General features: G+C 38.5%; 1 protein-coding gene across 1 annotated transcript in view; it reads left to right on the forward strand.

Annotated features, from left to right (window-relative positions):
* The window catches only part of plpp4 (phospholipid phosphatase 4), a 96,413-nt gene that overhangs the window by 53,341 nt on the left and 18,689 nt on the right, over positions 1-24,383 (forward strand). The window contains exons 3-5 of the mRNA XM_072436837.1: positions 7,811-7,901; positions 17,695-17,758; positions 18,423-18,547. Coding sequence (XP_072292938.1) covers positions 7,811-7,901; positions 17,695-17,758; positions 18,423-18,547 — 280 coding nt within the window. The remainder of the gene's footprint in view (positions 1-7,810; positions 7,902-17,694; positions 17,759-18,422; positions 18,548-24,383) is intronic.

A 24,383-nucleotide genomic window follows, 5' to 3' on the forward strand; every position in this document is an offset into this window, starting at 1 on the left:
TAAATAGTAAATGTTTTTTATACATATAGGGAACTGAGTGAACCTGAACCCATACTGCAAAAATGTGTGAACGGTGTAGTGAACGGTGTAGTGTAAACGGTGTAGTGTATAGTGTAGTGAACAGTGTAGTGTAAACAGTGTAGTGAACAGTGTAGTGTAAACGGTGTAGTGAATAGTGTAGTGTAAACAGTGTAGTGTAAACAGTGTAGTGAACGGTGTAGTATAAACGGCGTAGTGAATAGTGTAGTGAACAGTGTAGTGTAAACAGTGTAGTGTAAACGGTGTAGTGAATAGTGTAGTGTAAACAGTGTAGTGTAAACAGTGTAGTGAACGGTGTAGTATAAACGGCGTAGTGAATAGTGTAGTGAACAGTGTAGTGTAAACAGTGTAGTGAACAGTGTAGTGTAAACGGTGTAGTGAATAGTGTAGTGTAAACAGTGTAGTGTAAACAGTGTAGTGAACGGTGAAGTATAAACGGTGTAGTGAATAGTGTAGTGAACAGTGTAGTGTAAACAGTGTAGTGAACGGTGTAGTATAAACGGTGTAGTGGATAGTGTAGTGAACAGTGTAGTGTAAACAGTGTAGTGAACGGTGTAGTATAAACGGTGTAGTGAATAGTGTAGTGAACAGTGTAGTGTAAACAGTGTAGTGTAAACAGTGTAGTGAACGGTGTAGTATAAACGGTGTAGTGGATAGTGTAGTGAACAGTGTAGTGGAAACAGTGTAGTGAACGGTGTAGTATAAACGGTGTAGTGAATAGTGTAGTGAGCAGTGTAGTGTAAACAGTGTAGTGTAAACAGTGTAGTGAATGGTGTAGTATAAACGGTGTAGTGAATAGTGTAGTGAACAGTGTAGTGTAAACAGTGTAGTGAACGGTGTAGTATAAACGGCGTAGTGAATAGTGTAGTGAACAGTGTAGTGTAAACAGTGTAGTGAACGGTGTAGTGTAAACAGTCTAGTGAATAGTGTAGTGTAAACAGTGTAGTGTAAACAGTGTAGTGAACGGTGTAGTATAAACGGTGTAGTGAATAGTGTAGTGAACAGTGTAGTGTAAACAGTATAGTGAACAGTGTAGTGTAAACAGTGTAGTGAACGGTGTAGTATAAACGGTGTAGTGAATAGTGTAGTGAACAGTGTAGTGTAAACAGTGTAGTGAACGGTGCAGTATAAACAGTGTAGTGAATAGTGTAGTGTAAACAGTGTAGTGTAAACAGTGTAGTGAACGTTGTAGTATAAACGGTGTAGTGAATAGTGTAGTGAACAGTGTAGTGTAAACAGTGTAGTGAACAGTGTAGTGTAAACAGTGTAGTGAACGGTGTAGTATAAACGGTGTAGTGAATAGTGTAGTGAACAGTGTAGTGTAAACAGTGTAGTGAACGGTGTAGTATAAACGGTGTAGTGGATAGTGTAGTGAACAGTGTAGTGTAAACAGTGTAGTGAACAGTGTAGTGTAAACAGTGTAGTGAACGGTGTAGTATAAACAGTGTAGTGAATAGTGTAGTGAACAGTGTAGTTTAAACAGTGTAGTGAACGGTGTAGTATAAACGGTGTAGTGAATAGTGTAGTGTAAACAGTGTAGTGCAAACAGTGTAGTGAACGATGTAGTATAAACAGTGTAGTGAATAGTGTAGTGAACAGTGTAGTTTAAACAGTGTAGTGAACGGTGTAGTATAAACGGTGTAGTGAATAGTGTAGTGAACAGTGTAGTGTAAACAGTGTAGTGAACAGTGTAGTGTAAACAGTGTAGTGAACGGTGTAGTATAAACGGTGTAGTGAATAGTGTAGTGTAAACAGTGTAGCGAACGGTGTAGTATAAACGGCGTAGTGAATAGTGTAGTGAACAGTGTAGTGTAAACAGTGTAGTGAACAGTGTAGTGTAAACGGTGTAGTGAATAGTGTAGTGTAAACAGTGTAGTGTAAACAGTGTAGTGAACGGTGTAGTATAAACGGCGTAGTGAATAGTGTAGTGAACAGTGTAGTGTAAACAGTGTAGTGAACAGTGTAGTGTAAACGGTGTAGTGAATAGTGTAGTGAACAGTGTAGTGTAAACAGTGTAGTGTAAACAGTGTAGTGAACGGTGTAGTATAAACGGTGTAGTGAATAGTGTAGTGAACAGTGTAGTGTAAACAGTGTAGTGTAAACAGTGTAGTGAACGGTGTAGTATAAACGGTGTAGTGGATAGTGTAGTGAACAGTGTAGTGTAAACAGTGTAGTGAACGGTGTAGTATAAACGGTGTAGTGAATAGTGTAGTGAGCAGTGTAGTGTAAACAGTGTAGTGTAAACAGTGTAGTGAATGGTGTAGTATAAACAGTGTAGTGAATAGTGTAGTGAACAGTGTAGTGTAAACAGTGTAGTGAACGGTGTAGTATAAACGGCGTAGTGAATAGTGTAGTGAACAGTGTAGTGTAAACAGTGTAGTGAACGGTGTAGTGTAAACAGTGTAGTGAATAGTGTAGTGTAAACAGTGTAGTGTAAACAGTGTAGTGAACGGTGTAGTATAAACGGTGTAGTGAATAGTGTAGTGAACAGTGTAGTGTAAACAGTATAGTGAACAGTGTAGTGTAAACAGTGTAGTGAACGGTGTAGTATAAACGGTGTAGTGAATAGTGTAGTGAACAGTGTAGTGCAAACAGTGTAGTGAACGGTGCAGTATAAACAGTGTAGTGAATAGTGTAGTGTAAACAGTGTAGTGTAAACAGTGTAGTGAACGTTGTAGTATAAACGGTGTAGTGAATAGTGTAGTGAACAGTGTAGTGAACAGTGTAGTGTAAACAGTGTAGTGAACTGTGTAGTATAAACGGTGTAGTGAATAGTGTAGTGAACAGTGTAGTGTAAACAGTGTAGTGAACGGTGTAGTATAACCGGTGTAGTGAATAGTGTAGTGAACAGTGTAGTGTAAACAGTGTAGTGAACGGTGTAGTATAAACGGTGTAGTGAATAGTGTAGTGAACAGTGTAGTGTAAACAGTGTAGTGAACAGTGTAGTGTAAACAGTGTAGTGAACAGTGTAGTATAAACGGTGTAGTGAATAGTGTAGTGAACAGTGTAGTGTAAACAGTGTAGTGAACAGTGTAGTGTAAACAGTGTAGTGAACGGTGTAGTATAAACGGTGTAGTGAATAGTGTAGTGTAAACAGTGTAGTGCAAACAGTGTAGTGAACGATGTAGTATAAACAGTGTAGTGAATAGTGTAGTGTAAACAGTGTAGTGAACGGTGTAGTATAAACGGTGTAGTGAATAGTGTAGTGAACAGTGTAGTGTAAACAGTGTAGTGAACAGTGTAGTGTAAACAGTGTAGTGAACGGTGTAGTATAAACGGTGTAGTGAATAGTGTAGTGAACAGTGTAGTGTAAAGAGTGTAGTGAACGGTGTAGTATAAACGGTGTAGTGAATAGTGTAGTGTAAACAGTGTAGTGTAAACAGTGTAGTGAACGGTGTAGTATAAACGGTGTAGTGAATAGTGTAGTGAACAGTGTAGTGTAAACAGTGTAGTGAACAGTGTAGTGTAAACAGTGTAGTGAACGGTGTAGTATAAACGGTGTAGTGAATAGTGTAGTGAACAGTGTAGTGTAAACAGTGTAGTGAACAGTGTAGTGTAAACAGTGTAGTGAACGGTGTATTATAAACGGTGTAGTGAATAGTATAGTGAACAGTGTAGTGTAAACAGTGTAGTGAACGGTGTAGTGTAAACGGTGTAGTGAATAGTGTAGTTAACAGTGTTGTGTAAACAGTGTAGTGAACAGTGTATTATAAACGGTGTATTGAACAGTGTAGTGTAAACAGTGTAGTGAACGGTGTAGTATAAACGGTGTAGTGAATAGTGTAGTGTAAACAGTGTAGTGTAAACAGTGTAGTGAACGGTGTAGTATAAACGGTGTAGTGAATAGCGTAGTGAACAGTGTAGTGTAAACAGTGTAGTGAACAGTGTAGTGTAAACAGTGTAGTGAACAGTGTAGTATAAACGGTGTAGTGATTAGTGTAGTGAACAGTGTTGTGTAAACAGTGTAGTGAACGGTGTAGTATAAACGGTATAGTGAAAAGTGTAGTGAACAGTGTTGTGTAAACAGTGTAGTGAACGGTGTAGTATAAACGGTGTAGTGAATAGTGTAGTTAACAGTGTAGTGTAGCTTAAAACAAGATCCAGGTCACAAACTGAATGTTCTTTGGACTGGCTTTCATGTTTTGACAAAAAAAAGTGTATTTTTTGCATACATTTCACAGTTCTTAGGTCACTTAACAAATGCTGCAGTTTTTTTTAGATGGAACTTCAAAGGTTTTGGACAAACTATATATATATATAACTATACCTGAATTTAGATCAATGGTATGAATAAACCTGGTTTTCATACATTTCTTTGTAAGTTGCAAGTTTTCAGATGTATGACCAAAATCAAATCTGAATCTGCAAGTACTTGATCAACAGACTCTACAAACCCGTGCCATGATGAATGAAGAGATTCTCCAATGGTATTACTTTACTTATCAGCCGTCTTAGCACGTGCAATTGTTTTAAGTGTCTTTCCATGGTTCTTGAATCCCTTTAAAACCATTAACTCAAGAATCCTTGTATCTTGTATCTCTTTTTAGAGGAGCTAATAAATGAGCCGGAGAGAACGCACCTCCCTCGGGGTATAACTCATTTGGACGTTGGTTCCTTTAAGACCTATGGGATTACCCAGCCATCGAAAATACTCAACATAACATTATAATTAGACCTATATATAGAGATAACATATGACTCAAGCTGACCTTTGTAAAGCCCTGTTTGTGCCTATATACAGAGCCTTGAGGTGCATGGCTACAAATACTTATGGAAATAATATAGAAGCCTTTGTTTGTTTAAAGCTCTCATATGTAAATGTCATGTTACATTACCCTAATCACATCATAGGGGCAAAAAGGTTAGCTATAAAACCCAATGAAGAGAAAGTAATAAGTCACAATTTTTGACAAAACTCTACCTACCTGTTTTACCAGTACTACAGAATTTCTCCCCATTTAAAGAGTAATTTCCCAGCCCTTCTAAAATGCACCTTCAAACTATAAATTTAGTGTACATAGTAAGCCTATTTTTACTTTATATAGGTTGTTTTCATCATTGTTCATTGTTCATCTAGCATACTTTTATATGTATTCTTTTGTTTGTGGTGTGATAAAATGTAATTAAGGGTACATTACAACTGTCTGGTCCTGATTTCAGCCCTTTTTTAATCAGACTGTATACGTGTTAAGTGTTTTGGTGCTGGTTTAGTCCAGAGTTAGTTCTCAATTTAAAGGCGGTATGGACGATTTTTCGGCGATTTGAGAACGCAGGCGGAAGTGCACATGCGCACTCCCCCGTGCGGAGTGATACAACACACACGTGCGTTTGTTTATTAGCGCAACGGAGCGCATCGCATCGCTCGTCTCCCGTAGATTTCTGTCCACTTCTGCGTCAGCTCGAACTGTCTTTCTCCGTCTTCATTTTGCCCCGTACACTGAGGGAACTATATTATGATAGATCCATGCGCTTAGGCACGCGGAAACGTGGGGACGAGCCTGACGCGGCTGCAGGTGAGCGGTAGGTGCGTTTTATGATTGATACGTGGCAGGACAAATGATTTATCCACGCCACGAGGAAATATGATACAAAAATTTGCTAAAAAAAATTGTCCATACCACCTTTAAGTCCCAATTTTGAGTGTGTGCGAGTGTGAAATTGCATAAGTAAAAGTATAGATCCTCATTTCCATCTGGAATAGTGAGATATTGAGGTTTAAGATCTATTTCATATTTGAAATGCTACTGAAAAACTATACCCAGATGTTTTCTTCATTCCATTATAGACAGACAGCGGCAGTCTTCTGTTTCAAACACAGATCGATCTGTTATTCAGACGAAGATGAGTTTCCGATAGAAAGAAGAGGCTATCGACTTGTCAAATGGCCTTTAGACGGCTCTGAGTTCAGCACCAGCAGCACAGAGGGAGTCAAATGAAAAACTGTAAAGGTTATTGACAAAGGTATTTACAATCAGCGGTGCAAGGTGGCGCTTAAAAAGTTCCTTGAAAATATATTATGGTTCTCCTTAGCTCTTAAATGACAGAGACGGTGCCTGTCTGATTACATAATGCCACCACTTTAATCATGTGAATGAGTAAATGTATTTCCCCCAATAGAATGTTGTAAAAGCAGTATTTTATTGGCAACAATAAAATCAGACTGTTGCAGACAGTCTGCATCTAAAAATAAAGATTTTAGTGATCACAAACCCGAAGAAAGAGGATCACTAGGATTGATCGCTCCTCGATGGTCCACACATGCTTCACTTCACCTTTGTCTATGTTCTATGTTTCATGTGAAGACCAGTGATGTGCAAAAGAGTTTGTGGAATGAGATTGAGTTGGAAATTCAAGTTATGTAACTATTTATAAGGCTTCAATAAGCACTAGTCTTTGTTTGTGCACTAATAAGGCATTTACTAGAATTGGTAGATTGCTTATAATACCATATAAATATGAATAAACCATTAACAAAAACATGTGTGTGTGATTAATCCTTTATTAATCACTCCTTTATTAATCACACACACATGAATTATTGAGTTGTTTATAAAACCATTTTCAATAACCAAGTGATAAATGCTTGTAAACCTTTAAATGCTTATTAACGCCTTATTAATAATGACCTAAGATCTCTTATTTTAAAGTATTATCGTAGATTTAAATAGTTCCTTCCTTTGGTTCCTTCAGTTTGGAAATTGGGTAATGCAGCTTTGACAATCGTTTAAAATGGCTTTCAGTTATTGACCGAGTTTTCCAGACTATAAGGCACACTTAAAAGCCTCTTATTTTCACAAAAATCAACAGTGCGCCTTATAGTGCTGAAAATACGGTAGTTGATACTGTTTCTGAGCTACAATATTGCAATGAACAAGTTGATGAGACAAGATATTAAAAAATCCCTCCAGTAAAGCTCTCTCCATGTGAGAGTAAATCTCACTTTGCTACAAGAGAACCACGTTTAAGGTTTTGATATACCAACCACACATTTATTTAAGATCAGAGATTGTAATTAACAATGACCTAATGTATAATTCTACATTTATTTGACACGAATGTTGCTTTTTTTTTTCAATTACCGCAGTTGTTTGAATTTTCAATGTTGTTCGTGAGCTACTGCGTCAAACTAATTTCCTTTGTGGATCAATAGATTTTGTGTCATTCTCCTCTGACTGCAACCACAGACACACAATTACACTCATTCAGTTTAGGTCATTGAACGTTCTTTGTGCCAGGACACAATGTCAGTATGCCCTGTCAGCATTAGAACTGGGAATCACAGGGTTCCTCACAATTTGATCGTCAACAATCTCTCAACACATGAAAAAGTTGTGTGTTATCAAATTCTTACCGCAATATTATATCCACAATTAATAATTCGAGGGTGACTGCTTCAATGATCATACTGAGATGCAAATCAAGACTATAATTGGTACAAAACCACAATGACAAAGGAGTCTCCGGGGGAATTCCTCCTCTTGTTTTAATGTCTGAGCTGAAGACGGGTTGAATCTGATAATTAACCCAATCATAAGGTTTAATCATTTGAGAAGAGAAAGCTGAAACTGTGATTGAAAAAGGTCAAATTATCTTCAGATCTCTTCAATGAGAAGCCTCTTTAGCCTCACAGTTTGTCTTGTTAAATTCGACTTTGAATAATAGATGGGTCCGTGTTTTTCCCAGAGGCACAAGTCATTTCGTACTAATTTAAAAATGCTGTTTGTCTAATGTGGCTGTAACGATGTCTCATTTTTTCTTGGTTCTGTTCCAGGCCATTTCTTTCCTCACTCCGCTGGCCGTGATTTTCGTGGTGAAGATAATTCAGAGGACAGACAGGACGGAGATCAAAGAGGCATGTTTAGGTACAGACCCACTCAATTCAATTAATGTCTGACTGCTTAGTTCAGCTTATGACATATGTGTGATTCTGTTTTAAATGTCCACGTTCTACAGTAAAGGGCACCAACGATGAATTTTTTGGAAGCTTTTTTAACGGGTAGAAATGTTTCAAAGGTAGTCATCAGGGAGACGCTAGCATTTATATTGCTCTGAGGCTTCAAAGGTAGTAATCTGGACACTATCTTTACAAAGGTAGTGATCTGTTACAGTGTACGGATGATGGCTTCCCGGGCCAGTACCTTAACATTTTGAATTTCTCGATTTCAAAGACAGTGTCCAGATGACTACCTTTGCTGCTACTGCTACTACCGGAACACTCCTGGACGAATGAGGGATTACACATTTGAAGGTTACTAAGGTTTAAAGTTGCTCTATGTCACTTTTCTTGTGCACAGTCTGCTAAGAGCTTGTATGGCTGTAGATGTAGTTATCTTTATTCAATTACAGGTGTTCTGAGTGCTCAAAAATGTCTGGAAATACATGCATTCCTACTGTGTGTGAGCCTCTCCACAGATCGGACCTGTAACTTTGCCTGGTGGCGGGATCTACTTGGTGATAGATAAATGTAATGCCGTAACAGTTACATTGTGCAGCTTTAAGGTTCCCGTTGGTCAGGATACAACGTAATAACATGGTTAAAAGCTCTAAAATGTCTGATTGGCACAGTATAAACTTCTAAACAAAAAATAAATATGGTTAATTCCTCTCGAGTGAACAACAGGGAACAATATTGAGACATTCCATGAAATTGAATGCGTGTTTAGTGTTTAGTTGTATGTATAAATCGGAATTTGTATGTATAATATGAAACAAAGCCACAAATGCTTTTTATTGAAGTATTTTAAACAATGAAGTTTACCTTAATGTAATTTAATAATACTGAAAAAGTGCATTATGTTGGCATAACCTCTAAGGATCAACTCCGACCATCCCCCAGTAATTGCATTTGGCTGCAGCTCTGAAGTCCAGTTTTCCCCATCCGCACCTGCCTTTTTCAGAGAGAAAATGCTTGAAATGAAAGGGTCTGAATCAGATAGTCCCTCCACACTGCAGGTCTTTGAGGTCTCTGTCAAATCGATATGCCCTGTCAATGGGCGATGTCAAGTGGTTAGCACCCTCCTTCTTCCCAAGGTTTAATTATCCTCTGCAAGGCCTTTTATGAGTATGTCTGTTCACTGCTGATATGAGATACATGTTTTGTTCACTGGTTTACGCCCTCATATTGAACTAGGGCTGGACGATATGGCAAATGATTTTTTTTCCCGTCCTCATAATGGTAAATTTTTGTTTCTAATTCAAATGGATTTCAACATTCAGCTCGTGAACATTAACGACAAGTGTTTAATCAGGGCCATTTAACAAAAAATAAATCAATCAACATTCCTCCTCCAAAGTCTGAACTCTGGTCCAAACAACATGCTTTTACTCACAGATTGGCTGTACGCCTCTCAATTTAAAAGACCCAGTGGTCATTGAAACATTTTAATTATTGTATTTCAATTTAATTTAAATGTGGTTAATTGGATACCTGAATCACATACAATCTGTAGCTCATTATGTATGTGTGATGTATGCAAACTTTTGTCTCATTGAGGTTCTGAGTTTAATTAGTTTGGACTTATGGACATATTCACTGCCAACAGGCCAAGTTGCAGGTCAGATCTGCGGCGGGGAGACCCGGCTCACAGTAAAAATGCATGTTCCTCAAGGTATAAACAGCCGCAGATTAATAAATATAAAGTAAATTAAGTTGAATGTCATACTGTGGAACATGCCAGGTAAATATATCTGAGTCAGAAAAATATTTTATCATTGGAAGTGAACAAAACTTACAACCTTGTATTTAGTTTCGTGATATGATGCAACTACAAATAATAATAATAACATAAACTATGACAATCTCCATGGAGACAAGCATGTGACACATCCTCCACCAATAAAGTTCCATAACCTTTAACGTATTTCAGGACATTGAGAAAAATATCATAAGGAACTAAAAAAAATAAAATCAAATCAAATAATGATTAATATTCTGAAATCAAGTCCATTTTACAAGTTCATTTTAACTTTAGTCTAGATTTTGACCTATAAATATAAGAGTTTGGACAGAACACATAAGTACAGTCAAATCTACCTTTAGTGTAGCCTAAATAATGTCTACCTTTATTGTGAGCCTCAGCATACAAACATATGGCCTGTTACCTACACGCTGCAGTTAGCACCTTGTTGATGATAACACACGGTCGGCTTTGTAGCTAAAAGTGCAGATCTAACGATGATGCCTCTTGCTTGAATCCTGATTTAAGTACACAGCCGTTAGTTTAGTAGTGCATGCATGGTTAAAAGTCCTGCGCGGCCACTGCAGCTTCACAAAACATTAGGGAAGTTGAGCACAAACCCAATTAAAGAGACACATGGAGAGATGAAGCCGGGCCCATCGAGATTACAGGAGTGGAGGGGCCATTATCCTGCACTGAGCACTTTGGGGCTTTATAAGTGTGCGGCAAAACAACAACAGAGGAGCAGAGTGGAAAAGACCACCATTACTCCAACACATTTTCTATTAGGTTTTGTATGAAAGGAGCAAATATACAGATGTGTTTGGTTATTGTTATTCGCAGATGTGTTGCACTATGAATTAACTACCTCATGTTACTGCTATAATCAAATGTTGAGTCAAACCACAGTAAAGTTCAAAGTTCAAAGTTGTCCCTGGAGCCTGTGAAAATGAGCTTGTTTAAAGTAGCAGAACTAGCAGAGATTATAGATTATAATATTATAGTATTTTTCTTATTACTTGTTCACACACCAAATATGAGAGTTTTGATGGCAAATTGCTTTTAAGGGTAACGATTCACAATTTGAGTTTTTAATGAACTGCAAACATTTTATGCAAAACCTTTTGTGTGAAATGTTAATTTTCAATAGATTAGTGTGTCAAAGTGATGAAAGAAATAGATTAATTAATGTTTTTGTCTGAAAAAGTGGTAGACCTATTCTTATCTGATGAGTATCTGATGTATTGGAGTAAAAATATTGCTACCTTTTCTGTGCATTTCCTGCCAAGGTATCCAATAATGATTTTCTTATATAAATGACACGATCATGTTGACTCACATTCAGTTTTTCAATGATTGCCTTAATGAAGATACAACACAATGTTCTGTGTAACACGTAATCTATTACTGATTCAAATGAAGTACTGTCTTCTTCTGACATATTGGGATTAAAAAGACTCAAGTTGAAAATGAACGGTCCATTGTTATAATCTGTAATGAATTAAAATAGGGGCTGTTTCGTAATCCTCCATCTTACATCCTGTATTTGCCCAAACTTTCGCGTCCAATATTCTCTCAAGTATTTTGAACTTTAGATAAGATTTTCCCACAAACTTTACTGTGAGCTGTGTTGTTCGATTTTGTTTACAAAGCATGAAAACTGTCAGTCAAAACCGGAGATTGCGGCAGCTTTTCTGTGTTTGTGGATTCGTAAAGGTAGCAGACATATTCACTGTTAACGGCTGCCAATGTCAAATGTCTTTAAGTTGTTTAACAGACACTCCTCTTCCACATCACAAAGTCACTAAAGTGATTGCAAGGAATGAATTAAAATTAAAAAAAGGAAAACCAGACAGAGGCATTCAAAATAATGTAAAAAGCCTTTGTTACCACATGTTTTTACGATACAATAAAACAAAAAAGCGTTTTGACAAATTTACACAATCTCTACACATCCGAGTGCCACTCCTGCCATTTTGTGTATTGCCCAGAAAGTATGAAAAAAAAAGCATATTTTGTCTTTAACCCTAACCAATAATAGACTAATGACCAGAAATTTTACTAAAAAGCTGAATTTAAAAGATTCAATTTGTTGTTGATAGAACTGGCCTGTAAATGCGCAGGTCCTTGTTGGTATGGCGATGTTGTCGCGCTGCTTTGAATCTGAAAATAGCTTGGCATTAAACGTATGTTATTGTCAAGAAATTAGACATAAACCAATAAACCATTACAGACTGTATCCTGGGGAAGCCATGCCTTGCATTTATGGCCTTCCAAAAATACACAAAAAGGAGGTTCCACTCAGACCCATAGTGTGCAGCACAGATTCCATCACTTACAATGTGACCAAGCATTTAACAACTATATTGGCTCCGCTTGTGGGGAATTCGAAACATCATGTGGAAAACACGCACAACTTTGTGGATGAAGTGAAACATCTCCAACTGGACCCAGATGACCTCATGGTTTCATATGATTTGGTGTCCCTGTTCACCTGCATACCGACCTCTGATGCAGTAGCAGCAGTGAGGATCAGACTGCAGGAAGACACCACCCTACAGGAAAGGACCAAACTGACACCTGAACACATATGTAAACTGTTGGACATCTGTCTGAACACCACTTACTTTCAATTCCGGGGACAATTTTACAGACAGATTCATGGCTGTGCCATGGGCTCGCCCGTCTCTCCCATAGTGGCCAACCTGTACATGGAGCACTTTGAGAAGAAGGCACTGTCCTCATTCTCAGGCATAGCCCCAAAACTGTGGCTCCGCTATGTCAATGATACTTTTGTAACAATCAAGAAACAAGAGCTGGAAACCTTCTCTGATCACTTCAATGCCGTGGACCCACATATCAGGTTTACAAGAGAAGACGCTAAGGAGAATCGCTTGGCCTTTCTTGATTGTTCCACGATCAGAGGAGAGGACGGGAAACTCCAAATAGAAGTATATAGGAAACCTACACACACGGACCAGTATCTGCTCTTTGGTTCCAACCACCCACTACAGCACAAGCTGGGGGTGATCAGAACGTTACAACACAGAGCTCAAGGTGTGCCCACTAGCTCAGAGGGCAAGAAGAAAGAGGAAAAACATGTCCGTAATGCCCTCTCAGCCTGTGGTTACCCCGCTTGGGCTCTCAACAGAGTGAAGAGAACCAAGAAGCAGGACAAAAGGGAAACTGAACAGAGAAGGAAGGGTGTTTCTATCCCTTATGTGTCTGGCCTCTCGGAAAAACTGCAGAGAATTTTTAGACAACACGAAGTCCCTGTTTATTTTAAACCAGGAAACACTTTAAGACAAAAACTGGTTCACCCAAAGGACAAGTTGCCGACTCAAAAACAGAGCAATGTAGTTTATTCGATCCAATGCAGTGAAGAAAGTTGTAAAGAACGTTACATAGGTGAGACTAAACAGCCTCTACACAAGAGGCTTTATCAGCACAGAAGAAATACAAGTTCAGGACCTCAGAGTGCCGTGCATCTCCATCTTGAAGCCTCTAATCACTCGTTTGAAGACGGTGAGGTGAAGGTTTTAAGCAGGGAGAAAAGATGGTTTGAAAGAGGAGTCAAGGAAGCTATTTTTGTTAAAAAAGAAAGACCTTCTTTAAACAGAAATGGAGGGCTAAGGTTTAATCTTCCTGTTATTTATAATGGGTTACTGAACCCCTGGAAAGGTAGAGGACATTCAGATGCTAATCAAGTACTCAGGGTGGTTGAGCCAGGGTCTCACAAAGACAAAGAGGTTTCTAATAGCCCATTAAGATTCTGAATAGTCTAGCTCGGTAGATACAAGGGGGAGTTTCTGTTGAAACAAACAACTCTTTCTACTTCAGGAAGGCTCCTCCCAATGGGCGGGTCTTACCACAGAACAGTATTAATATCGGAGTTCTCGACCTAAATTCTGTTATTGACAATGACTCTTGGATGAGAGTCGAAACGTCTATTTTTTCAAACTGAGTCCAGATGACTACAACTGAAGTTTTTTCTACATAAACCAATGCTATTTCTTAATACACAGAGAATACAATTCAACTTAGAATATGAAACGATACAGAAACATCAGACTTTTGTGTAGCATACATGGGAGAAACCGCCGGGCCGGGTCGCCAAGGCTGTTGTAAGCAGCCTGGCGACCCTCCTTGGTCTCACGACGTTTTTTTCTCTTGCAGGTTGGTTTTATTACAAATTATGGAATAGGCGGGCCACATTCTCATTGGTTGACTTCACATCAAGGCACTTGTATTTTACAACAGTTGGTATTTTCCGTAGAGATAAAGCATGGGTAATGTTTACCTAAACTCCCCTGGGGTGCTACACCCCTCCCTGGAGTAAACATTCCTTTGCACCATCTTTACGATACCTTCACAAATGCAGTTTGTCACACATGCCGTTTTCCTCTTAGACTAATGATGCAGATAATATACAAATATCGTCATATCACTATTATGCAGATAAATACATCACAGAAATATAATCATATATTTCCATTTTATCACAGTTATTCATTTAGAGCTGTTTTTATTGCTATAAAATACCTTGGTAAACAGAGGCAGACCTGTTGAATGTGTATTTTAACCGCCGTTGTTTGTGAATATGTCGTGTTGAACGTGTTGAATTGGTTCTGTGCACGTCCCCGCATCTCGACTGTCAGTTTACTCAAATGACTGCCTTAATTCCACCATTATAGTTTTCTCCGGAGCTGCGCTAAAATAATCAATATTTAAAGGACTCGCAGTGGACAACTGACCAAAATGTATACAGGAAATACAAAAATACAATTAAGGTTGGTCTTTTCATACACCAAACTTGAAATATTTTAAAGTAGTAATTACATTACATTAAGTTAGCATTAGCATTGAGACACAAACACAGAAAACACAGACATATTCTCTGGTGAAGTGGTTACAGTGTAAGTAACGCAGTCTGTGATTATAATTGCCTAAGGGTAGAATCAAAATGGAATGGGTTCGATGGACATTCAAGTCAACTGGAAGTAGCGGCGCGGGGCAGTGCACAAAGCCCATTGTGGAAGGGTCTTTTCATCAACGATGCAAATATTTAGACAGAGGAGTCCATCTGAAACAACCAATCAAGAGCCTCCCTGCACTTGGAGAACGCGTGTGCAGGGCCGTGGCTGTGAAAGCTCTGATTAGTCATTAGGCCTCTAACTGTGACATTGTGCTTCAAAGCAATTACTAATCAGGCTCCGGGCAAGAGAGAGAGAGGGAATGGGAGAGAGAGTGGGTGGGTGGGACATTTTGGTGATGAGGCTCAGCACCGGAGCACATTTGGAAAAAGAACCAGGTTAGATTTTTGAGCAGGTGCACCACTGTTGGTCCCAGTAATTGGCAGTAATGTAAGATACTTGTCATCGTAACAGCAGTTGTAATGCCAGGCTGGACGCAGGACTGCCTAATAAGAATATATAGTGCTATTTAAGTGGACCAAGAAGGAAAAAGCTCAGAAATAATGGTCAAGAAGCTAAGAATCTGAGTGCTCCTCTTCAACCCATATCATAGAGCATATTTTATTAATCCCACGTGGGGGGAATTCATTATCTGTGTTTGATCATCCTTCAACTAGTGCCACTGGGGAGACCTGTCTCAGAGAGCTCAGGGACCCATCTCCAGAACTGGAGTTAGACTTCGATAAGACCTTAGAGGCAGGATTTATTTCATCTATGGTGCATGTTTCAGATTGATTGGGGAAAACATAAAGGAAACCCACACAGACACAAGGAGAAACATATAAACCAAGCACAGAATTCAACTCAACTCAACTGTAAATGTGTGTACATAGTAAGCCTTTTTTTTTATTTTTCACCAAAGCAAGTTCCTATCTTTGAGAAATCTGTTCATTGACAATGGCGATACACTTTTTCTGAGGGTCATAGGGGGAGGTAGCTGCAGGTGGTGGATTGGGATTGGCCAGGCGTAGAGATACCCCAACATTCATAGGCAGAGGAGCCAACAGGAGCCAGAAGCAAATTAGAACTAGGGCTAAGAAGAGTCCATGAATAATTGAATACATCCATGTCCACGACCCTTTCCCAATCCGTGTCTGCTCCCTCGACCCGTGCACTATCCATTTTAGTAAGCCCCTTGCACACTCATGGGAGATTGGCTTCAGGGCTGACTTAATATGATGGAGTGGAAGGGGAAGGGGATAGGGCGAGGGAGGACACACGGATTGGGAAAGGGCCAATCTAAGGCAAGAGAACTCATGCTGGACCTCATGAGGGGAAGAGGAGGAGCACACAACTAAAAAGTCTTCAGTGGATCTCGAATGACTTGTCCGTGATCACCAACACCTCCAGTCTGGTCACAAAGGCACACCGGATCAGCCAATCAAATGTGGAGACACTTGGCAGTCATACCTTTAAGTACTTCTCTTATTTACCCTCCTATTAGGCACAATGTAATTAAATTAAATTGATAATCTTGAGTTTTAGCTTTCACAAAAATACAGTCGCTCACAAGATCTGACACTAACGCCAGCACTATCTCAAGTGATGTCCTCATTCTTTAAACAATATGTGATTAAATCTGATCAACTTTTAGTTTTGATGCACATTTAATGATCTTGACAGTTAAAATGTTGAATTGGTTGAATTGGTACTTGTCCATGTTACTTGTGGATATGCTTGCAGTTTGACCTGGTTCAAAAACTGTCAATATTGCTTTACACAAGAATCCTATTTATTGTATATCTGTAAAATCATTGGTTAAAATGCAACGTGCCATTTTAGTCACATGTTGACCAAAAGAGCAATTAAATTAACAATAGATGGATCAGTGTAGTTCAAAATGACAGCGGGTTCATTGCGGATGGATAGGATTAACCTGAGAAGGCTGTGTCTCTAACAATAATCCCAAGTGCTTTCTTCAAGACAAAGTTGATTAAATTATAGTTTGAAGAGCAGCACAGAGCTCTCATCACGGGAGAGCTTCCTGTTACCGAGTAGGAGAGCGTATGAGTAGCGCTATTGTTTGTGTATTCACAATTGATTTAACAGCTTCTCCATAAATGTTTTTTGGTCAGGACTGTGCATGTTAATGAACATACATGATATACATGCTGTAAACACGCCAGTATGGTTCTTGTAGTTTAGATGCTTTAAGTCAAATGGGTAAGTACCGGTGCAAAGAAGTACAACAAGTAATATGAGCATTATAGCATATTGTATTTACGTTAATAGAGCAAGATGGTTAATCCCTCATTTGTCCAGGAGTTGCCAATGGAAGAAGAAGTTTCAAGTGTCAAAATTGAAATTGAGACATTTCAACGGAAGTCATTTTCAATCTTCGGGACTTCTAGATGTCAAAACGTCTCGATTTCAAAAACACTGTTCAGACGACCTTTGAAACTTTTTCTACCATATTACTGGAGGTCGGTGTAATCATTCTTCCAGGAGTGATTCATCAAAGAAAAAGTTTCAAAGGTCGTCCTCTGGACAATGTTTTTACTGAAATGAATACCAAATACATAGTGTTAGTTTTTGTATATCAGACATTATCATAGAGCTAGCTCAATATGTAATTTCAGGAGCAATGATGAATTTACTGTGTATAAACTAGAATCTAGACTATATTATTCAAATTAAGATTAATAATGCCTTTTGGTTATAGTCTAGTTATTAGTCAGTTAGCAGCACTTTGTCCATTGCCTCAAACGTTTATTTCTTTATAGCCTTTCTGTGGAGTTTTTGCACAAGGACTGAACTTTTCAACTATATTAATTTCAGAATTTGGAAACAGACAAATATTTGCAATAGCTTTCCACATAGAGTTCACACATTAAACTATTTCCTAAACAGCAAAATACTTGTTTGCACACACTCCACACAACCTTAGTTTGATAATAAAATTCCTTCAATTTATCTAAACCAAAGTTAATGACAAAATTGTTTCCACATTGTTCTGCTTATACAAGTAAAATAAGCGTAATAAATTGATGTTTTTTTCCTCACAGCGGTGTCCTTGGCCCTTGCCCTCAATGGAGTCTTCACAAACACAATCAAACTGATTGTTGGGAGGTAAGATTTATTTTGTATTCTTTGCAATATCTCATGCTTATGGCAAGAAACGTCTGGCAAATAGGAAGCCATTTTAAATTGTCTATTGTCAATCAAATTATTGACCATTCTTTGTGTGCGCTGACTAGGTGGAAAAAAGCCAGCTGGAAGCTGCAGTCATTCAAACGTGTTTGAATTATAAAACCAATTTTGGCCGTGCTCCAGTACAGAAGACCGTTTACTGACACTGAGTACTGAGTCCAGCGGCCAATAAAAAGTACACTGGAAACAGCGTTTGGGCTAAAACGTTCTATTTTTGTCCTTTCAGAACAGAGAGATGCACAAACAATGTCAACAGGCATTTTGGGATATTTCTGCCCAAACACCAAATGTATAATGAAGATAAATATAGACACAAACTACTTTTACACTCACAACCTAAGCTGGAGCTCATCAAATATGAACGATGGCACTGTTAATCAGCCCTCCTCCTCTTTTCCTCTCGTGTCTGACGTCTTCATCTGTTTGGACAAAAGTAACCGATTACTCAATTAATTGAAGAAAAAAAGCCCTAAATTAATAATAATAAATAATGGGCTAGTTTCAGCCCTATGGAGAGCTTCATCGCAGCTATAAGCAACATGAGGCATTGAAATGAAAGTTTGTTTCGCTCGTGTTTTCTCAGACCCAGGCCAGATTATTTCCAGCGCTGTTTCCCCGATGGACAAGTGAATGTGAAAATGCTTTGCACCGGAGAATCAGAGGTCGTGTCAGAGGGACGAAAGAGCTTTCCCAGCAGCCACTCCTCCTGTAAGTCTACACACACAATGCTAATCCACACAACAAGATCAGGTCGCGTCTACTTAACAGCAGGCTGGAAATGGCATAACAGTTATTGCTTCTTGTTAATGTGCTGTAAACTAACGTGTCCACAATTCTATATTGACTGACAGAACATATACAATTTGTCCATGAGAAAAATATAAAATGACAAAACAAACAAGATGTGAAGGAAAGTCCATTTTCAACATGTAAATTTTTAGCAACATACAAAACTTGTGCTGTTGCTCCAAAAGGCTCTAAAAGACTCCAAACTAGGACTCATTTATGAGTTAGTTTATCTCAACTTGTAGAGACCCTCTTTTTTGCACAGTACTTGGTAATCTCTTTATTAGATTCAATTAAAAAATCAAATTACCACTACACCGCAATTACAATCAAGCTGAAATGCTTATGTGACGGCTCGACTGCAGTCTTGATCACCATCTAACAAAATAACACAATCCCTGTCACATTATTTGCATTTCTCAAAAGTAATTACAGCCTGTTCATTTACCCTCCCATGGCAGGTTGTCAATTAGGTTTAGCTTTGGTTGATTAAGTTGGAGAATATATACGTTAGTTTTGGAGCGTACAGGTGTTGAAATCAAGCAAACCATGTTATTTACCCAACCATAGACTGTGGAGCGCGTTGGGTTTTCAAGCTGTTTCCTCCTCGACGCTCTGTTAAATAATTCACATGTTTTTGTGTTGTCCGGAGCATGAATCTTAAATGTTGTTAGTAAATGGACTGAGCCTGCTGGAAATACGAATGAGCCACACAGGGAGGCATGCTCAGAGCAAAGTAATTACATTAAAGTGTATTTGTTACGTAAGATAAGACAAAATAACCTTTTTTTTAATCAAATGTTTATCCCAATGGGAAAAATCCTGTGATGAGGGGAATAGAAACATCAAAAATCAAGACAAATAAGTATTAAAAAACACTGTAAAATCGGAGTAAAACTATAAACCTACAGCACTTACGTATAATGAGTAGCTATATAACTGTAATTGTGTACAGTGCAGCAAATTAACATAATGAATAGCAGCTAAAGTGATGAAGTGTATTATAATTAGTACAGTATTGCTCTGACTGCAATTGTGTACAGTGCAGCTTATGGACATGAATAAAAAGACAGGTAATGTGACTTCAGTGAATTGTACCAGAGATAATGAATCGTTGCCTTTCTGTGATAGGAATCATATAAAAACATCAAGGCTCCAGGTCCTGATCCGGTCCTGGTTTGAGCCTAGTTAGTCCTGATATAGACTTGATTTGGCCCTGTTCTTGTCCCGGTATTGTCCTGGTATAGTCCAAATGTAATTGCAGATAGACCCAGTTTTGTCCCAGTTTTGTCCCAATTTTGATGTGATGTTTGAGTAACACACTCCTCAATTGTTTGAATTACAGAGTAGACAGTGTTGTGGTAATATGGAAATGTGATTGCGTGCGGAAAACAATCTCATACAATATTTTCCCTGTTTACATTTGGCTTGGACAAAAAAAGAAGGGAAAGTGTTGGTGAGTAAAACCATCGTTCCAAAAATAGTGTTTCATTGACACCGACAATATAGAATTAAATACCAAAAAACATTGTGATGTGATGCCAAATTTCTGACTGTGTTACCGGTAATGTATTGTATGAATTATATCAAAAATCTTGTCTTGTCTCATGGACTCAACAATGCCGTTCTTATTTTTGGGATGCATACAATTCTGGTAACATCTGCGCCAATCTCTGAAACTGTGCTCGATTGCGTTTCGGTTCCAGGATAAAAAGGTTAATTGTAAGCTTGCATTGGCTCTTTATTGGCTGTTGCTATTGGCACAGAGAGTTTGGTCATTTCAGCACTGGCAACGACCACTTGCGCACCAAAAAGCGAAATAAGATATGTATGAATATTGTGCAATGTGTTCAATGTGGTGAAGACAAATGCAGATCAACATGGTCTACTAAACACAAGTTGTAGAAGTTGCTTTGAGTTTGTGGAAAGAAATATTAGGGGCGAACTGGCATCGAGCACTTAGCATTTTAGCAGTTTTTTTAACAGAAGTATAAATCAAAGGATGTGGCCAGATAATGTGTTCCATAAGTAGTGCTCCAGCATTTGCCAGAGCGTTTGTAAATGGTGCTCACAGACACCTAATGAAAAGTCAATGATAGTGCTCAACCGAAGCGCTCAAATGTTGGAAAAGGAAATTAGCATTGAGGACAGACCTTTTTGTGCAGTAGTGTGTGAGTCCTTACGATGTTACTGTTACTTTCATGATCACAAGTACCGATTAAACCAACTCCCACTGTTTGGTGCGGTTGGATGTAACTTCAGAGCAGCTGCACTGATTTCCCCAAAGTCGGGCAATTTGGCCTGATTTAAGATGCCATGAAAACCAATTCAATATCTTCACTGTTGACGCACAATTTTGTACAAAGAAAATTTGGAGGAAAAAGGATTTTTTGCAGTCTACCACACTTCCCCACATGATGACCAAGAACGCCTGCCCAATGGACTCGGTGTGTCTATAAATAGCTCTTGTTCTGTTGCGTGTTTCTCCACAAAACCTACTTGTACATGGACTACAAATAAAACTTGAATTAAACTGTGATTGAGGAGAACTAAACTTGTAGAGGTGTGGTTCTGCTTATCTGCTTGTTTCCACGAAGATGCTATTGCCTTGATGTTTCACATGATCAATTTTGCCTTCGTTCAATTGCCGGTGCTTTTATTGCTTTAAAATACAAGACATATATTCTTACTGTGAGAGTGAGCCACGCATCTGACCTGTAACTTGTAACTTGACCTGGTAACATCCCCTGATTATTTTTGTGGCGTCAGATACAATTATTGCCAGTAGTAAGAACATTGCATGGAAACAATCAAGTGGCATACCATTCGCCAAAAAATATAGATAGTTCACATTTCATTTAAGGGGCAAAACAGGACAAAACCGTCAAAAACGGACAGAAAAAAAGCACCAACTTGAAATGCGTTGCCTTAAACTTGTTGTTTTTGTGTCTAGCATCCAAAGTAATTTACCGGCTGAAGGCTTGTGTGGTTCAGTCGCATTATAGTATATGGCTTATGCAGTAATTTCACAGTCTACTTCTAGAGCTTCGCTGATTCTCTGGTATAATAACAACATTCACACTCGCTGCTTATCTGTGTTAAGCCTCTGAGGAGCTGAAGATATTAAAGTGTTATCCGCGGCACCTGTAAAGCTTACACTGGTTTAATAGCCTTGAGTTGTAGTTGGCTATTCTTCCTGGGGACCACCTTAAAACACGGTATATACAGTTCATAGCATGATATAATATAAAAACAATAATAACATAGAATACATAAAAGCTTAAAATGAATCCACATGTATTTAAATATGATATGTGATATAACCTCAGAACATAACAGGGTTTTTTTCAGTTGTGGTGCTACAGGCTGGAAGAGTTGTGCTTTAAACCCTGCGAGGTACAAATGAGACAAAACCTTCTGTATCATTGAGACAACAATGTTTCTGAAAGAGAAAATGAGGACAAAACAGAGGCACTGGACCACAGCATGCGCAGTAATACAAATGAAGGTGAACAGCAGTTTTGAGGACCAGAGGCGTATGATTTTGGCAGAAACTATTTGCACATTATTCTGATGACTTCTTATTTATCTTCCCAGAACTGCAGTGCACTCAATACTTGAATCTGTAATGACACCAAGACGTATTTGTTTGCTCTACTTGTTTGACAGTTGTGCCTTTGACTAACAAATGTAATTGTGGCCTTTAACCCAATTATAATACTTTTGACTTTTTGCATCATTTTGGATATATTTAAAACCAGCTTTTTTTGCGTGAGCTCAGCATTCAAGTACGTGACAGTACATCAGCTGCAAGCAGACATGGTGGTGTCGTTTGCACACTGTACATCACAGCTTCAGAGTCAGGTCCTGAGGCAAATATCGCGGTGAAATTTGTAGTAGAAGAGTGAGTATCGAGCTAACCTTTTTGAGTAGAAATCCAATTTTTGTGTCCCTTTTCAGCAAGACAATAGTTGGTGGATTTGTAAGTAAAAGAGCTTTTATAAGATGTACAAGTCCAAAAAGAGGAAGAAGGTTTGGACGCTTGACAGAGGGACGGAAGATTGATGTTAGAGTAAAGAAGCCTGTGGATCACTCTCTTTTTAATCAAAGGTCAGAGCAGCAGAGAGACTACACAGTAGCTACTCAGATTAGATTGAAGTCCGTCGCCTTTTAGCTTCTAAAGTCTATGCCAGCTTTAAAAGACACAGCAATCGATTCAAATAATGATTACTTTGAAAATCTCAAACTTTGACTTTAAACTTTATCAGCCGCTCACTAATGGCAGACGATATAAGAATAGTTCTCAATAACAAACATTGAATAGAATGCTAATAAAACTAAGTCAAAATAGTTGCTACAGTCACAGTAATCACTACTGAATAAGGCAGGAGCCAAGAGTAAAGCACAAACCAAACATACATTTACATGTCTCAGTGTTGACGCCTTTAGCCGTGACTTTTCTTTTCTACAATTCAGCTCACATTTCCCTCTGTGAGTTAATGTTATTTAGACATAAAACGAAACGTTAAATCCATAATTTTCTTTCGTTCAAACACATTACTGTTTTGATAGTATGTGACCAGCTTTAGGAAATCAAACGTTCTGAATGCAAAAGTAAAAGGTATTGTAATGAACAGCCAAACAAAAAGCACTATACATTTAATTGTAGTTTTGGGGAGCACAGATTGAATTGAAATTATTTCTATAATAGTCACAATTATTTTTCTTTCTTTTTTTTTTGTTCTCAAGTATCTATTAACCGAATAATCTTGACATCCCCACTTTGATCGGAAATAAATCATGGGAGATTAACCAAATCACAATGTCCAATATCCATCTACTCTAAAAACAAAAAATACAAGCACAAAAACAAGGCCTGTTGCCTAGATGCTACTTTAACCTTTCATGATGTTCCACAAAACACTCAATTGATGAAGGTGAAGCACAACAAAACAGGTCTGATTGCAAAAATGTGTAATAGAATAATCATGTTAATCAACATCAACTCGTGAGTGCGTTCAATGTTCACCAACATGAGTAGAAAAGCTGCTCAAACTCCCTGGAAAACATTGTAAATAAGAATTTTTACCTGGTAAATAAAGGTTACAAAAAAGGTCAAGTCTTTTCTTGTAATTTGGATTTTTTGTTCTCTAATTATTCAATTTTTACACACTTAATAAACTCTTACATAAACAAACAATTGCTCCAGGCGTCCACGTATTAGTTTTCATAATTTAGAGGAGCAGGACTTATTCAAACTTCCACTCCCTCTTCTGGGGTTAAGAGGCAGCACGTGACAGAGCACACGATCCGCGGCTAATGTGGTGCTAGTCGTGTGCTAAGTGTGATATCATCCATGGGGTTTGGCTGGAGGCTGAAGCTACTCCCAGTGGAGGTCAAAGGTCACAATACAACAGAGTGAATTAAACGGAGAGGAACTAGAGGGGCATAAAGCTAACATCATTTCGGCAGTGCTGCGTTTAAAGTTAGCTGGAAGACATGGCTTTGAGTGACTGTAGTCCGCAGGGGCCCTCATTACAGGCTGCTGGCTGGTGAGCGGTCGTTGCTGGCTCCAACTTCAAAACATTAGTCCTGCAGAAGCCTTGCTCTGTCACACAGTGTGGGGCTGACACCTTGAACACCTTTTGGATGATAGTAGTATTTTAAGGCTTTGCTTGTCATTCATTTCATGTTTTAAATTAAATGTTGCAGAGTGTTTTAGTGTTGCTTCAAACCTTTTGGTGCACATGGTCGACTT

The sequence above is a fragment of the Eucyclogobius newberryi genome, unplaced genomic scaffold, assembly GCF_026437365.1.
Source record: "Eucyclogobius newberryi isolate DKJ021-1_F unplaced genomic scaffold, fEucNew1.0.hap1 SCAF_8, whole genome shotgun sequence".
Classification (NCBI taxonomy): Eukaryota; Metazoa; Chordata; class Actinopteri; order Gobiiformes; family Gobiidae; genus Eucyclogobius; species Eucyclogobius newberryi.